The following is an 11,962-nucleotide window of genomic DNA, read 5'->3' as shown; positions in this document are numbered from 1 at the left end:
GCCAGGCCTGTAAGAGGCGCTGTAGTCTGCCACAAAAGCAGCGAAGAAGACTTCCTGCCCATAGTTACCATGGTTACCCTTCTGTTTATTCTCCGCTGAGGCTTTTTTTCTCCCTCCCCGAGGCAAGCGTTTGCTCCCGCTGCTTTAATTCAATGCAATCCCTCCCCGTCGAGGCAAGCACTGTAATTCTCTCCGGTTAGTCCACCAGCAGATGACAAACACCCACCTCTCCGCCTCTTCCAAGGAACGAGGGGACCGTGCGGCAGAGTTTCAGTTTCAGTTTCTTTCGCCGGTCAAGATGTCCGTTAAAGTTGAAATCTTCCGGACAAAATTAGAAAAGTGCCGGTCAAAGGTCTTCTTTGTTATTTATTGAGCTTTAAAACAAATGAATAACGACTCTATAGGCCTGTAACAATATAATAAAACACGGAGGACGGAGATCTTTTTTTCTCCCCCTCTTGACTTGATCAGAGCACGGCTCCCCTCTCCTGCAGGGGGGCGTGGTCAGCTGCAGTCACAGAATCTGCCCCGTAGACAGCAAACAGCACATAGAGCGAAATGAGGCATGGCTAAAATGCATGATCTGTTTGGTATTTTGAAAACAGAAACGTATAAATATACCTTATATAGGTATGGCCCTACAATATATCATTTAAATATAGCATGATAGGTCCACTTTAAGCTTTTCATTATTTGTATTAAATGTCTACTTATATCCCACTCCCCCCGTCGACGCCCGCGAAACAGAGGGCCTCACAATATGTCTTTGCGTGGGGCCTCATGTTGGCCAGGGACGGCCCTGGAAACATGTTCATCCACAATGAGACACATGTACACAGACACTGTGATTGATTGATTTGTATTTATTATGTTGATGTTTTAATGAGCACAAAGCAGCAGCAGCAGGGTTTTACAGATATTTTAGGATATGTTAAACTTGATAACATTTGATCACACACTTCTCTACGGCACACATTTAAACATTAGGTAAAAAATCTGTATATCTCAAAAGCACACTGAATCAACATTCTCATTTAACACGTTTGTACCCATTCACCTACATTACAATCTCTGTTTAAAAGATTTCTTCTGTGCCAATTTTGACAGGAGGAACTTTATCAATAATACTGTAGAGTCGACTTTAAAGACTTTTCAACGAATGGCAGGTTTGTCTTATAAGTTTAACTTGAATTTCGTGTTAATTTGTAAGTGTCATTTACTTAAAGCAGGTTTGTTATTCTTCCATCTATTCTTCTCTAATGCACCTTAGATAAAACATCAGTGATCCAAAGCTTCAGCTCAAAAGCATCTATGTTAATAGTTTAATAGCATCCTTCATTTCCCGTTGATTGCAAATGCATTGCACATGCACTTTTGTCCCTTCAAAATGCATTTATTGGAATAATAAACCCCAGAGGTCTTCTTAAATCTGTGTATAGACCACTACCAAGGTCACAATTACCGCTACAGTCACACACATCAGCTGTTTGTCTTTCCCCCACACTGAAAGAAAGAAAAGATCAATCAGTCATCTCATATCAACAGCGTGCACAACATGATTTAGATCACATGGGTTTTTTCTTTTTACAAAGGAAATAAAATACACTTTTTTACAATCTGTTTTTTTACAGCTTTGGCCATTTGTCCATTCAGTCATTTTCATTATACAGATGGAGCATCTTATTTCAGACAGTTTGAAACGCGAGGGTCGTGATTGGTCCGTGATTGGTCCGTGATCGGCCCGTGATCGGTTCGTGATGAAGAGCCAGTCTGACTTGATACCGCCCCCGTGATAAATACATTTAATTATTGTGAAGCCAGCTGCAATGGATCATTGATCCACCAGGGGGTGCAGTGGGGTTCCACACTGGAGCTCATGTGAAATCAACTTCGATACAGTAAACTGGATGTACAGTATGTCTGGTACTAATGTATAGCGGATCTTTGTTAAGATCCATATGTCACGGATAGGATCATAGTCTGTGCTAAATAAGACATGTAATCATTTACAAAACATCACCATGTTGTTATTTAACAAAATAATGTTGTTTAGTCGAAAAAAACGAACGAGAGGAAATGCAGCCGGCTCTCGATTTTTAATCCTAATTTAATCATCATCTTCACCACGATCATTTATGTTTATGTTCGCCGAATTGACATGAAATCACTGACAAATATGAATATACTGTATTCAACTTCATTAAAATGTTATTAACTTGCCTAAACTCAGTAATTCACTAAAAATATTTATATATTAATGGAGCCTTGTCAGGCAGATCAAGATCCGCGTAGCGGAGGGATCTTGAAGAAGACTCCGGAGCAGCCCTGCAGCAATGTTGCCATGGCTACCCTTCTGTTTATGCCCCGCGGTGGATTTAGCAACATGTAGTTCATGTAATTCTCCATGTCCACTTGTTGCTGATGGTTGTGGTAGAGGAGCTGTAGATTTTGCACTAATATCTGTAGCATGGTCAGTAGCAGTAGCACTAGCAGTGGCTACTGACAGGAGGAAGTGTGTGTGGCGATTGCTGGTATTCAGCGGCATATAGTAATTTCCTCAGCATGTAAATATATGGATAAATGCAACGGGGAAGTTAACTGAAAGAAACCGAATCTGTGGATATTGCATCGACCGACCAAGAAGCATGTCTCCGTGGAGAGGACGCGCTCAGAAAGAGAGATATTCTCTACAAACACCGGGTGAGATCGCTCCTCTGGGACACACCGGTCCTCGTGTTTCCTTTTTTTGTGTGGATTATAAACATTTCTCTTTTTGCCGCCGACGGGCGCAGGAGCAATGAACAATAATGGCCTGGATTAGGCAGTAAAGACAATTTTGGTGTATCGCAGAGCGGACTGTTTAATTTTGTTTGTGTTGTTTGGCTGGAAAATTGTCAATATAATGGATCAATGCATGAAATCTGACTCTGTTTATTTTGTTTAAGGAGTATATTGGGCGTTAACAATTCTGGTTTGCCTTTTATAATATTATTTCATTCAAGAACCCCTTGTGCGTTTAATTAACACAGCTATTTTTGATAGTTGATCGTTACAGATGGCTACTGGCCATGCTACAGCAGTGAGCAGGAGAGGTGGGGAGAGATGGGGAGAGGTGGGGAGAGGTGGGGCTATCGTTATTTTTTCAGGAAATATTCGTATAGAGGTGATTACACGGACTCGGTTGACCCCCCAGAGCGTTTCGTTTGCAAATCTATCCACCTTGGGACCCGTTATCGTTTGTGGGGTCCGTTTCTATCGGCCTCGTGTAAATAATAGGGCTATACGCACGCGAAACTATGCAGATACAAGCAGTTTTGTCCTCGTGTAAACGGCGCCTGAGTGACAAGCTTACAGTTAGTGAAGTAACACTTTTTTTTTGTGAGTCACGACCTGGCTGTTGCATTCTAACATAACGCTCCAAATATGACTGTTTCCACTCGGACTTCAATACAGCAACACCATTGTTTGGTTTCCATGGTAGCGTGTCTCTTTAGTAGCGTGCACTCCTTTCCTGTAAATTACAGGTCCAGCCAGGCAAAACAGTGCACTTCTCTTTCCCGCACTACTGTGACAGACCATGGGGCTGGGTCAGCCACTAACATATTCATATTTCTCTTCTCAAAAAGAGAAATATGAACGTTAGTTTTTAACTGAAATGATCAAATAAAGTCAAAATGTCACAGTGTTTACAAACATTGACCATACCGTTCACCAGCCCCCACCCCCCTATGTTGAGTAGGCTATAGTCTTTGTTTAAAACTAATTGGCCATCGGAATGTGTGTGTCCCAACCCCCCCCCCTGTGATATCTCTTCTCCAGCAGTCTGTAGGTTTGTGTTCGCATATTTATGCTGTCGCAGTTCCTGTTGTTTCTATCGCGCATTGCCGGTATGAAAGGGTCTGTGCCGGAAATATGAAGATAACACGGCAGGGTCCGTTACAGTTTGTTTTCATCTGATTTCAAATAAACAAAGTCTTGGCTTTTAGAATATTAAACTTGTTTCGGCAAATTTAGATGATAAATACAACTATGAAGCTTGTAACGGCATAATTACTTAAGCGGAGAACGGAGTAATTTAACGTTACAGCAGGCATAACAACAGCCGGTGTTTATTTTATTATTATATATAGTCGTTATTCATTTGTTTTAAAGCTCAATAAGGAAGATTTAAACTTTCACACACGTTGACTGGCGAAATACTCTGCCCGGTTCCCTCGGCCCCCACCACGTTGAATAAACAGAAGGCTGCTTTTGTGGAGGAAGTTACAGCGCTACGTACAGGCTCGGCATATGCAGCTTTTTCCAGCGGTATCCATAAATCTCTTAATTTTGACCTCAAAGTGCACCAGATTGATGCATTTAACTTCAATATAAAGAAAAACATCTTCTGTTGTAACAACAATAACATTATAAATAGTAACATAGCTGAACATGGTATTGCACATTTAGCTTTCAGTGTTACTGACCTGAGATGTTTTTATTACATGAATTAAGGTGACTGAGGCTTTTTAACATAGACTTTTCCAATGTCTGAGTGTAATATCTGCATTTTCTATTTTGGTTTGATAAGGACACATCCTGGGGATTGTGTTTACAAACATTGACCATACCGTTCACCATCCCCCACCCCCCTACTGTATGTTGATTTTGTTTGCCTACATGTAAATGGCTGGCATTTAGTACCTACCCCCCTCTGAGTGAATACCTGTTGTACCTGTCCGGGGCTAAGCCCATAGGACGATGCTCTGATGTCAACCCCCCCCCGTTGACAATTCACGAGCGTCTAACTCTCACCCCCCTCCCCCGTCGCACCTTCTAACAGAGCCCCCCCCACATATCAAATCCCAATTTAACCCCTGGCCTCTGGAGCAGAAATGAAAGAGTTTTAAAAATGTTTACGTTTTGGTAAGTTTTTAGGGAAATGTTGTAATATTGCAACGTTGGCCTTAGGTGGGAGCAGAATTTCTGTATTTCTACTCACATTGTCTGAATAAATATATTGAACAACTAAGAGTTAATTTGCAGGATTGATTGCTTACTTAGCCCTATATCAGTATATAGCATGAATAATAATCACACATCACTCATATTTGTTATGAATAATCATTTATCATTTATTAAATAGTAAGTCGCTTTGGATAAAAGCGTCAGCTAAATGCAATTTATGAAAGCCTCACTCAGGATTTTTTTAACAAGTGTTTTTATTGCTCTTGGGGCATTAAAAACAAGATTTTAACTTTAGTTTTTTATATAATATCTGCATTTTCTCTTGTGAAAAACTAAGTCTTAGTTTGGCCATAGTTATTTAATATATAGCGCCATCTTCTGGTTAAATCCTGAAATTGAAAATCTGGCAACGCCCTCTTGGAAAATAGTGGGAGGGCTTAACATTCCCAGATACTGGTCTTTGGCAGGTCTTAGGCAGGTAACTGGCTGGTAGTAGGCAGGAAGCAGTAAGCTGGAGTCTGAAATAAGATGCTCCATCTGTATTTACATTTTTGTTTTTAAAGCCTGGTTGGCATCTTGCTAGGAGTCACATGTTCCTACTTTTCCGATACAAATGATGGCCACCACCAGCGTTAGTAAAACTGTAGTACCTCAATCTTAAAATATCATATAATGAAGAAGGCATATGATAGCTATGTGAATAACATGATGATTCAGCCTCTATGGAGATAGACATATGACGAGCATGATCATTTCTGACGTGGAGCTAATCTGAACTAAACATTGAATACTGCTTTATATTCCTCCATCTTGTGACTGTGTAACTCCCTCTCTTGGATATCAGCATGTGAAGGACACTGTTCAGGAACTAGTTGATGCTCTGTATGTGATGACTACTTCCATTCTGGAGAGGATCACAAATACATGGATCCTGATATTGAAGCTCAAGCCGGTGACCAGTGATTATTAACATTTTAAGAAAAAGTCATAATTTTGAGATTTTGAGAAAAAGTCAGAATTTTGAGAAAAAGTCAGAATTTTGAGATTTTGACAAAAATACCAACAAATTCTCTTTTTTTGTTTTGACTACCTCCATTCTTGAGAGGATAATAAATACATGGATCCTGATATTGAAGCTCAAGAGATTTTTCTAACAGATAACACAACGTTTTTTTTTTTAAAGCCTGGTTGGCATCTTGCTAGGAATCACATGTTCCTACTTTTCCGATACAAATGATGGCCACCACCAGCGTTAGTAAAACTGTAGTACCTCAATCTTAAAATATCATATAATGAAGAATATGACGTCTTCATGAGTAATTTCAAGAACAAATAGAAGTTAACGTGTCATTTCATAAAACCCATAGGTATTAACTATATGTTAGGAGTTATAGTTAATTGCATTTCTCTGTACAATGTTTAACCTTACATTCTCTTCTTTCACCTGCACTATTCTATTAAAATGTATTGTACTCTGTTTCATTTGCACTATTTCAAGTTTTTTATTATATATATTATTTTGTCTTATGTCCTGTATATATAATATGTTGCATTGTTGGAGGAACCTAAGATTTGCATTGCCATAACTACACTGTAGCTGCTGTGCATGTGATAATAAAACCCTTGAATCTTGAATCTATACTACGTGTTGCAGCCATTACACTCATATTGGAGTTATGCATAGAAATCTATCATGGCTTCCGGTTGAGAAACGTCTGCAATCTCGTGTTATCACTTTTCTCAGAAATGTCCAATTTGGCAAAAAAAACACTGTATTTTTATGATCAAATATTTTACACAAGAGACGAGAATGACCATAAGACTAGAGAAGCTACATCAGGCCATCTACTGGCACCTAAACCCAGGACACATCTTCTGAACTCTTCTGTGACTTAGAGAGCTACAATGGAACTCATTGCCAAACTACCTTGCTGACATAGAGTCCAGAGCCTCTTTCAAGAAGAGATTGAAGTGCCATCTACTAATGAGCATGTACCCCTTGTGAATTGTGAACCCTAATTTAATTTAATTTCATGATTTGTACTGGTGGGTGTCTTGTGCACTCATCCTTGGCTGAGTTTGATGTTGAAAGTGGATGAGATTGTTCATGATGTGTGTGATGTTGTTAATGATGTCAGGACTTATGTCTTGAATGCTGTTGAGTATTGTTGTATTGTTTTAAGTGTCGGACCCCAGGAAGAGTAGCTTTTGTCAAGAGCAAAAGCTAATGGGGATCCTAAATAAACATAGATTACATGTTATTTGTTAGACACTTTTATCCAAAGCGACTTACTTACTCAATGCTGTAGCCGATCTGGGGTGAAGGGTCTTGCCCAGGGACACCACGTCATGTCTTGGACCACAACTTCATGCACCAACCGCACAACTTCATGCACCAACAGCACAACTTCATGCACCAACCGCACAACTTCACGCAACAACTGCACAACTGCACAACACTCTGCGCCACACGCATCCCTTAAACATAAACATAAACATATGTTATTTGTTATATTTTGAACACTAGATGGCGTAATGGGGCCACAGGATATAATTGATGTCCCTGGTTCAGGTGGGTGATCTGGGACTGGGAAGAGCAAACAGTTTTTTGACCGTGTTTGTTGAAAAATAAATGGTATTGAAAGCAATGGAGATCACACACGTCCAACTAGTTTACCCAGTTCAGCCATTCCCTCTGTGATATTGAGTGGCAATAGTCACCACACTACGTTTCAACACACCTATCCACATTGCTTTTTGTTGGGGTTTTTAAACCAGCTAATCGTTAGCATCATATAATAGTCAAATAACTGTACGGCACGTTTAGAATTTGATCCTAGAGTGAGCAACATTCATTAGTTTAGTTTTATCAATTGTTGATCTGCAGTTCAGCGTCAAGATACAAATTGATTTGCAGCTTCTTAAGAAAAGCTTATGAATGATTTTAATGTTTTTGTTGTTGTGAGGAAATACTGTATATTGCACCCCTAATCTTTCTTCCTATCCCCTGCAATACCCTCAAGCACCTCTAGGGTTGGGAACCACTGACTTAAAGGACCAGCTTTAGTGACATCCAGTGGTGAAAATGCAGATTGCAACTAAGTGCTGCAAGAATTAGTATCATGTTTCAATGCCAACCTAGAAGGACGCACCCCCCCTAATGCTGCATTCAAAGTCTGCTCGTAAACTCCTACAACTTAAATATTTCCATTTGATCAGCCTTTACTTCCTGTGCATTACATCTCAGGGGCAAACATTGTGTTGCTTCAATTACATGTATCAGATAATACTTGTTTTTAAATTCCTTGCAGATTCATATTTTATATATAAAACACAATCAGCTATGCATTATAGTAGATACGTGAGATCAGGGCCGTGCCTCCCTACAGGCCGATCACGCAGACTGGCGCAATTAGTGTGGCGCGGCACGGTTTCGCCACTGCGAGGCTCCACCTCGCACCCCCCCCCCCCTGTTCAGGAACTAGGTGATGCTCTGTATGTGATGACTACTTCCATTCTTGAGAGGATCACAAACACATGTATCCTGAGATTGAAGCTCAAGCCGGTGACCAGTGATTATTAACATTTTGAGAAAAAGTCATAATTTTGAGATTTTTGAGAAAAGTCATAATTTTGAGATTTTTGAGAAAAAGTCATAATTTTGAGATTTTGAGAAAAGTCAGAATTTTGAGAAAAAGTCAGAATTTTGAGAAAAAAGTCAGAATTTTGAAAATGTCAGAATTTTGAGATTTTGACAAAAATACCAACAAATTCTCTTTTTTTGTTTTGACTACCTCCATTCTTGAGAGGATAATAAATACATGGATCCTGATATTGAAGCTCAAGACATTTTTCTAACAGATAACACAACGTTTTTTTAAACATTTCCCTGTGTACCAGTGGGAAATCGGCCAATCATCGTCCTAGACATTTCCTACCTGAGATTTTGTCCATTTTCTCTCCGATGTCTGAAAGAAAGAAAAGATGAAATGGCACGCCGGTGTGAAAGGGGCATCATGCCCCTTTCACACCGGCGCTTTTCCAGCTCCTGCTGGGAGCTAGAGCCTGAAAAGCGCCGGTTTTTCCTGTTCACACCGCAGCGGCGGCGCGTCATAGCTCCGGAATGCGGTTCACTTCCAGCTCCAAAAAGTTGTCGGTCCAGAGGCAAGAGCTTTGGAGCTATGACGCGGCGTCGCTTACGTCTCTCTTACGTCTCTCTTACGTCCGTCGAGGCGGAGGCGGGGGCAGGGGCATGGGCGGGGTCAACCTCCTGAACAACAACAAAATGCCTGCATTTTATCCAGTTTGTACACAACGATGGAAGACCTCAAAACACAAAAAGGATTATCGGGACCAAAAGAAAGAGCTCGGACGGAGTGGCAGCGGTCGTACGAAAACAAGTCCACATTTTGACTTGCTAAACTCGGTCCTCGGAGACAGACCGACGAGTGGTGTGGGATGCACCGTGAATTCGCTTTGTCTTCAAAGGGAGAGACAGACTGACTGTGGGCACCCTGGAGAGGGCCAACGAGCTGAACACCTTCTTCAATAGGTTTAGCTCTCCGCCCGCTGCTGTCTCCTCCACTTCCTCTTCTCACCTCACCTCCTCCTCTCAGCCTGGCGTCAACATCCCCCCTCTGCTCACCACCTACACTTCACACCTCTCCTCCACCACCCAGCCTGGCTTCTGCACCCCCCCTCTGCTCACATTGCCGCTGACCCCCCCCCCCCCCCTCTCTGCTCATCTTGCCTCAGACCCCCCCCCCCCTCTATCCCCCCTGCCATCAAGCCCCCCCCCCCCCGCTTCACTGTGAGCACAGGACAGGTCCAGAGTCAGATGGAAAAACTCCACCAAGGCAAGGCTGCTGGCCCTGATGGTATCAGCCCCAGGGTCCTGAGGACCTGTGCACGCCAGCTGGCTCCTGTTCTCCAGTATATATTCAACCTGAGCCTGCACCTGGAGACCATCCCGGTGCTGTGGAAGACATCATGCGTTGTTCCGGTCCCTAAAAAGACAACTCCTTCTGGGCTCAATGACTATCGCCCTGTAGCACTCACATCTCATGTGATGAAGGTGCTTGAGAGACTGGTCTTGGCCCATCTCAGACCGCAGGTGAGATCATTCCTTGACCCTCTGCAATTTGCCTACCAGCCTCACCTGGGGGTGGACGATGCCATTATTTACCTGCTGCAGCGTGCTCACTCATACCTGAATGGATCGGGTTGCACTGTGAGAATCACCTTTTTTGATTTCTCCAGTGCATTCAACACGATCCAGCCTCGGCTACTGAGTGACAAGCTGCAGGCTATGAGGGTAAACTCGTCCACCATCTCCTGGATTACTAACTACCTCACGGACAGACCACAGTACGTCCGGCTGGGCAGTGTGCTGTCTGATGTGGTGGTTGGTAGTATTGGAGCCCCACAGGGGACTGTGCTGTCTCCTTTCCTGTTCACCTTATACACCTCTGACTTTCTATACAACTCAGAGTCATAAAATTCTTCCCAAAGGTCAAGGAATACCATGATCATAACACCAGAGGGAGCTCCACAAATCATGTAAAACCCAGATTTGGCACAAAAAAAGGGGAATACACGTTTCGCAATTATGCCACATCAAGGTGGAACGCTCTTCCCACAACTGTAAAGGAAAGTAAAACTATACTTACCTTCAAAACCTCTCTTAAAGAGCACCTTCGGGGGAAAGCATTGCAAAACTGGCCCCGGTAATTGTACAAATCTCAACCTGTCGTACAATGGACAGCTTCCCCCCCCCATCTATGTATATACTCGCATTTTAGACTCTGTTACTAACTGTATATCTGTAGACTTGGTATGTCTTAAATGTCCGGTTAGGATGTATTAGAACGAAATCTAAAATGAAAATTGTAAATAAGCCATCTGTATGTAAAAAACCACCTGTATGTATATTGTAAATAAGCCATCTGTATGTCAAATATGTCTTAAATGATATGATGAATTGGAAATGGGGGACCCTGATGTAAACAAGACGAAAGTCTTTCTCTGGTCTGCATCCCCTTAACAATTGTATGTTTTGAGCTGTACTGTACTGTACCCAATATACAAGCTGTTAATAAACTTTTCATTCATTCATTCATTCATGGCGCACCGAGTACAGGCGCAGTGTAATTGTGTTTATTTTGCTAATTTGTATTTTAAATATTAAATGTAAAGGAATGGAATTAGGGCTGTCAGTCGATTAAAATATTTAATCGCGATTAATCGCATGATTGTCCATAGTTAATCGCGATTAATCGCAAATCAATCGCACATTTTTTATCTGTACCTTAGAGGGATATTTTTCAAGTTTTGAATACTCTTATCAAGATATGAGTGGACAAATATGCTTTATATGTTTGTTTATTATCATTTGAACAATGACAAATATTCTCATGAATATTAAACACAACAACCTCTGAACATTACAAATATTCGCCTCAATTCAACCTGGAACCTCTCTCATACAATAATACAGTGTGTGTGTGTGTGTGTGTGTGTGTGTGTGTGTGTGTGTGTGTGTGTGTGTGTGGTGTGTGTGTGTGTGTGTGTGTGTGTGTGTGTGTGTGTGTGTGTGTGTGTGTGTGTGTGTGTGTGTGTGTGTGTGTGTGTGTGTGTGTGTGTGTGTGTGTGTGTGTGTGTGTGTGTGTGTGTGGAGAGAGACACACTGTGATGGATCGTTGGAGCTATGTGCAGCTCAAGGCATATATGCTTGAACGGGAGCTGCAATCATGTTGCATGTTGAGTGTGCTGACTTTTCGTACAATGTCCCACTGTCTGGCTACCTGCATAAAGTCAAGTGCTCGGCGCAGTTGTCGGCGAAATGTCATTGAAACAGCTCCTTATATCCGTTAGCGCAGCTAGCTAGCACCAGATGCTAACAACAACAACACGTAAGGTGTGCCTCGCTTGCGCGAGTCGCGCCACACATACACACACCGTCCCGGTCCTCCCGATGGCCAGTCCGGGCCTGCCGGTGAGCGTGGAAATGTGGCAG

The 11,962-nt window shown here is 41.9% G+C and overlaps 1 protein-coding gene across 6 annotated transcripts in view; it reads right to left on the bottom strand.

The window, feature by feature from the left end:
* Window positions 1-848: 848 nt before the first annotated feature.
* Window positions 849-11,962, bottom strand: part of LOC117489241 — a 72,135-nt gene continuing 61,021 nt past the window's right edge. For 2 of the 6 annotated variants that reach the window (XR_004556591.1, XR_004556592.1), the window contains 2 exons: window positions 7,245-7,425; window positions 849-1,503 (listed from right to left, as the gene is read on the bottom strand). Coding sequence is in view for 1 of the 6 variants with exons in the window: in XM_034138419.1 (XP_033994310.1) it covers window positions 1,480-1,503 (24 nt within the window). In the remaining 5 variants the exon portion in view is untranslated. Of the gene's footprint in view, window positions 1,504-7,240; window positions 7,426-8,885; window positions 8,916-11,962 lie in introns of all 6 variants that reach the window. The other 4 variants (XR_004556590.1, XR_004556589.1, XR_004556593.1 and 1 more) reach the window with 4 other exon arrangements.

The sequence above is a fragment of the Trematomus bernacchii genome, unplaced genomic scaffold (genome assembly GCF_902827165.1).
Source record: "Trematomus bernacchii unplaced genomic scaffold, fTreBer1.1, whole genome shotgun sequence".
Classification (NCBI taxonomy): Eukaryota; Metazoa; Chordata; class Actinopteri; order Perciformes; family Nototheniidae; genus Trematomus; species Trematomus bernacchii.
The sequence above is the reverse complement of the archived record's forward strand: the minus strand, read 5'-3'. Positions and strand labels throughout refer to the sequence as shown.